The sequence below is a fragment of the Centruroides sculpturatus genome, unplaced genomic scaffold (assembly GCF_000671375.1).
Source record: "Centruroides sculpturatus isolate CEXI.00-Female unplaced genomic scaffold, Cexi_2.0 scaffold339, whole genome shotgun sequence".
NCBI classification, from domain to species: Eukaryota; Metazoa; Arthropoda; class Arachnida; order Scorpiones; family Buthidae; genus Centruroides; species Centruroides sculpturatus.
This window is the reverse complement of record NW_019384539.1, coordinates 54,932-60,996: the sequence shown is the minus strand read 5'-3', so window position 1 is coordinate 60,996 and position 6,065 is coordinate 54,932. Positions and strand designations below refer to the sequence as shown.

At 30.3% G+C, this 6,065-nt stretch overlaps 1 protein-coding gene across 1 annotated transcript in view; it reads right to left on the bottom strand.

The window, feature by feature from the left end:
* Positions 1 to 6,065, bottom strand: part of LOC111623331 — a 49,987-nt gene that overhangs the window by 32,312 nt on the left and 11,610 nt on the right. Inside the window, exon 2 of the mRNA XM_023365866.1 lies at positions 5,260 to 5,368. Within this exon, the coding sequence (XP_023221634.1) occupies positions 5,260 to 5,368 (109 nt within the window). The remainder of the gene's footprint in view (positions 1 to 5,259; positions 5,369 to 6,065) is intronic.

Below are 6,065 nucleotides of genomic sequence, written 5' to 3'. Positions count from 1 at the left end.
ATATACGTATTTTGGAAATGTTGAGTCGAATTAGTCTAGAATCGATTAATTTTATGAAAGAAAACCTTTCAAACAGCCGTAGTCCGTAAACTATGATTCCTACAAAATTGATTCATAAAGAACGGAACGTATCTACCGTCTTATAGGGGGATCTACTGTATCTACCGTCTTATAGGGGGATCTACTGTATTTATCTATAGAAACTGAACTTCTCTTGCCTTTATGTTTGCGAAAACTGCTATCAATTTTCATGTATCCAATCAGTCTAAAATTTCATGTTCAATTGAAAATATAGCTAAATTACTTAATCTTTGCTGGTGCGTTGTTGATCTTAAATAGTTTTTTTTTATAATTTTAACTTTGAAAAGGACCCTTCACCAAATGCAACTGAAACCGGCAATGTAAGTAATATTCTTACAAGTTAGTGCTATTGCTGTGTTCGGAAATGTTGAAATTAAGTCATTAGTAAAAAGATATTGTAATAAGATTTGAGGATCATTAGCTGGTTTTCTGGAAAATGCAACTTTAAAGTATTGATTTCATTAAACAAGTCAATACCGTCAACGTCTGTTTCACTACTTGAATCGTCTTTAAGCTTCAGATTTAAATCCTAACCAAGTTAAAATATCATTAATTATACTTAGACCCATGTCAGAAGTATTATTAACAAAATAATTGCAATTTGATATGCGATAGAACTGTTCGAATGCGTACCTGTCAACTTTTGTCATAGAGCACGACTATGAGTACTTGGCTTTCGGGCGTCGCCGGACAGTTCAACCTGCTGACAGACGTTTCGCATTGCATCCTAATTCTGATAAATGCCAATAGAGGCGCTGTTAATGCTATAATATAGGCTAAATAAGAATATAGTAATTGTGCTCCGGTCGGATTTTTTTCTCCTTGCGAAGACATTTCTTATGTTATAAGTAGGGTGGGTATTAGGACAATGACTTTGAATATTACGTGACCGATCGCTCGATTTGCTGCCCCCCTGGACGTGCCGCCCGCGTGCCGTGCACCCCTTGCACGCCCGCTTACGGCGGGCCTGCATGAGATGTGACAGTGTAAACTGTGTTGTTTTTTCATGTCTGATATTGTAGCCATAATGTGTGTTGTTTAACATGTTGGATAATGGGTTCAGAGCTAGGCAGAACCAGAGAGGACTCAAGGAATCTCCTTGAAAAATTCCTCGCCTAATGTATATCTCATTTGTTTGTATGGAAGTGTTACTAACCCTGAGATGCAGTGTTGTTCTCCAGTGCTGCATAGTGTTTTCAAAGAAGGCAATGAATGATGGATGTATTTTGTACATGTATAGAATATGTAGCAGCCAACTGTGTGGAACACTGTCGAATGCTTTTCTGTAGTCTATATATACCATGTGTATGTTTCTGTGTTGTTTGTGTGCTTGCCGTAGAATGACTGAATCTATGAGTAACTGTTCTTTGCATCCCCTGTGATTTCTATGGCAACCTTTTTGTTGTTCCGTAAGAATGTTGTGTTCTTCAACATGTTTGTATATTTTGTTTGTGATACAGGATGTCAATAATTTGTAGACTTATTATTATTATTACTATTAAATAAATTGGTTTAGTTCTTTTAAAATGTATGTGCAAATAAGTAAATTAATATAAACATCAAATTATTGCAGATTAATCCACTCTTTTTATAGTGTGCAAATTTGCAATATTGTAAGAAAGTGAATGGTATATAAACAAAAACTATAATTTCATTGCACGTATATCTTTGTCAAAGGACAGAAAACAATAGAATGAATAATATAAATAAATAAAATGAAAAAAAAAAAAAAACAATTACCCAATCAGAATTGAGTGTGCATGTTTCAAATGATGCAATTATAAAAAAAGACTAAAAAATTAGTTTTTGCATTTGTATACATTATATTATGAATAATCAAATATGTATTAATAAATACTTATTTATATATCAAATTAAAGAAAAAAATTCTTTAATATAGACTAGTCATAAAAACCATAGTGTTATTCATTTTCAAACAAGCAAGATTTTAAAAAAGGCCAACAAAGGTCAATCCACAGAATCATGATACCTAAAAGATCCACCTGAAAGTGTTAACGCTTATGGGACTGATGTTTTTCAGGTGTCTTGTTTCCATGGACTGACCTTTCTTAACCTTTTTTTATAATTACATATATTTGAAAACAAGTAACTTTATGGTTCTTTATTATTAGTCTATGTTAAAGATTGTTTTTATCATTTAATTTGATATATGATAAGTAAGAATTTGTTCATATAAGTTTAATTATAAATAATTTGAATTAAATGTAAGCAAATGCAAAAATCAATTCTTTTCAAAGCCATTTTTGTAATTGCACCATTTAAAAAACCTGTGCTCAATTCTGATTCAGTAATAGTTTATTTTCATTCTGTTGACTATTTTCTGCCATCTGACAAAGATTTATGAAGATGTGAGCAACAGAATTTTAGTTTTGATTTTGTTTATATGCCATCCTCATAAATATGCAAATTAGCACTCCATAAAATATGCATTAAACCACAATAATTGTGACTTATTTGTATTTATATTTTAAAAGAATTAAATGTTAAACTACTGTAGTTAATAATAGTAATAACTACAAAAAAAGCAAGAAAACTGTTGCAAATAAAATTTAAAATTTTCAATTTTGATTTTAAAATTTTGTCACTAGATGAAGCTATAAGTATGTTACTTACTGAAAGGGCTATGGCCATAGAAATATAAGAAAAAACAAATTTACAGTTATGACAACAAAGATTATGGGGGAGTTACAGGAATTGCCCTGTAGAAGCTAAAGATCATTCTCATATTTCCTACAGGAGACATCATGAAAGTGTTAACTGCTTCACAACAGCATATGATAAAAGTTGTTAAAAAGTGTCAATAAACTAAAATTATTTTCCTGCAGTGTGACTTCCAATTGAAAACTTTAAAATTTCAATTTATGTTTCAAAGAAATCAATCAATATTTATATACAATTAATTTATCACTCTATCAATCAGGGCTGCAGAGTCAGTAAAAAAGCACTTGACTTCGACTTCTGATAATTTTAGTAGGCTGACACCGACTCCAGCAAAATTAAAAACCAAGTCATTTTATGGGGGAAGAGATGCTCATAGGGGGTACCCTACTCTGAACTCTGAAAGGAGCCCTGGGCATTTACACAAATACTTTTATAGTTAGAATTTTTAATATTTAACTTACATTAATATTTATTTGTATAAAGAAATTAATTTTTTAACAAATATTTAGTAAGTGAAAAAAGGGGGAACAATAAAATTCTACATCTACATATCTTTATTCTACAACATTTGCACTTCAATTTCACCTTTCCAGAAAAGTTAGTCCAACTAAAAAGTGTGCAATCTAGCCACTTCAGCCCCTTGTTCAGAAAAGAAAAATATATACTTTGTTCAATTAGTCTTGTTCATTCAGAAAAATAGAGTACTCATTTAAAGCAGGGATAATAAAGATTCAAAAAATATTCAAATTTAATTAAGTCAAAACAATTTAACTACTAAACACAAATACTACAAAGAAAACTACATATTTATTAAATTAAATTGTTGCATTTTGTATTTAAAATAAATGAATTATAACAAAATACAAAAACATTTTAAAAAATTATTAAATATAAAATAAATTTTCTTTCATTTAAATAAAAAAAATTAATTAAATTTTAAATGCCAGAGTGGGAGTCAACACATTTTTTCCGACTCCAACTCCTCTGGTCAGAAATTCCTCCCGACTCAGACTCCACAGCCCTGCTATCAATTACAAAATACAGTAGAGTCTTGACAGTTCAAATTGATCAGGAATGGGACAACTTCAAATTAATGAAAACCCAAAGAATACAGAATATATATAAAATGGAAAACAGTAATAACAAAAGGCATTGAATAACTGAAAGTTTATTTTATTGGCTTAAAATACAAGATGTCCTGTACAATACTGTGCAAGTGGCAACCATATCTAGAAGAATCTGAAAATCGTATCATTTCACAATGCAATAAAGTGAAAATCAATACAAAACTTTTCAGTGTATGATTTTTTTTTATTTTATTATTTTGTTATTTTAAATTGTATACAGTCGACCCCTTCATAACGCGGTAGATATGTTCCACCTTATAAGAATTTCACATTGTAGGAATCCTTAAATACATGAGCCAATCACAGCCCAGAACGTGTGCAGTTTACAGACTACGGCTGTTTGAAAGGTTTTCTTCCATAAAATTAATCGATTCTAGACTAATTTGACTCAACATTTCCAAAACACGTATAATTTTTTGGAAATAATCCATATAAACTATGCTATAAACAAATAATTGCAGGATTACTTACCAAGTGTTTTTGTCGCGGGGCAGCACACCAAACAGCGGGTGCATTTTCTGATAAGTTATTTTTCTGCGAAAAATTCGTTGAACTTGGAGACATCATTAATAGAAATAATTTTTATGGCCATTGAATAAGAAATGTTTTTTCACAAGAAATGTATAAAATTACAGTACTGTATTACAGTACCTAATTTATATACTGTACAGACAATAGTAAACTCAACTTACCCGCCTAAACTCTCCGTAGCGTGTAAGTAGTTCGGCTGCTCGTCCACTATTGGTCCAGATTCAACCAATCCATTCACGACACGAGTCTGTGATGACGTTTTACCACATTTTATGAGTCTTTTTTAGCATCTTTATATGAATAAGGTCGCAATTTTTTCGCCGTGATATATGAATCCACATTATATGAACCCGCATTATAGGGGGGTCTGCTGTATATATATTGATGTAATTTATTCTTTGGATTCAAATAGCTCGTTATTCCAAAGAATTTTCTATTTTAAATGTGTTCTTAATTGTTCTACTGAAAAAGAACATTTATCGATGTTCCATAGCTTTTAAAAACTTGAAGATGCCTTGTAGAACACGTTGAAAGCATTTGTTAAAGTTAATAAATAATTCTCAGTGATGTAAGATGATGTAAAAGTATGATGTCTCAACATACATGATTTCAATTACCTAAATATGTAATTTTTACACGTTCTGGTTGAGTACATGTATTTTGGCTTAAGGGTGATAGTGCCTTGAACTATACACAATCTCAAACTATCAAGATTCTACTGTAAAATATCCTCCAAAATATATGTCAAACAGGCATTAGTCAATGAAACAATACAATTTAAAATTTATGACAAAATATTTAAAAATCTTTCTTTAACAAATCATGTAATTTTACTGACCTTAACTTTTGATACAGTTTTACTTGGTTTCTGCCTTGCAACTAAACTAGCAAGATGAGCTGTATTTTCATCAACCACAGCATTTACTACATCTTCTCCAGCAGAATTCCTAAATAATTAATGTAATGCACTTTAATTATTACTGTTATTTCCATTTATATAGTAAATTTAAATCTATTAATTCTTGCTTTATTGAAAGTCATATGATTGTTAGCTATTAAGTTCAAAGAATCTTTAGGTCTCATATCATCATCAGGAATGGGAACCTTAGAAGAAACTTCAACAAACATCAGGCAGAATACTATCTACTTTTAAAACAAAATCTTCTTTCAAAACTTCTTATCTCAAGCTAAATGAACTTTTCATCCCAAGCAGAGTCTATCATGCTCCCTGCCAGATCAAGTTTAACATATTTTAATATATATATTGAAGAAACATAAATTGTTGTCTTAAATCCATCACTCTCACATTCACCAGAAATAAGAACATTTTTAATCACAGAGGCAATCTTTTATTTGAGGCTACACCTCTATGAAAATATGTAAAAACAGTTAAAATGTTCTCTGGTAATGATGCCAAAATTTATAAAAAAATAATTTGACTATTTGTTTTTAAGTTTTGGCATCATCACCAGAGAACATTTTAACTGTTTTTATATATTTTCATAGAGGTTAGCCTCAAATAAAAAAAATCACCTCTGAGAATAAAAATTGTTTTTGTTCCTGGAGAATGTGAGAGTGATGGATTTAAGACAACAATTTATGTTTCTTCAATATATATATATATATATATATATATTGAAGAAA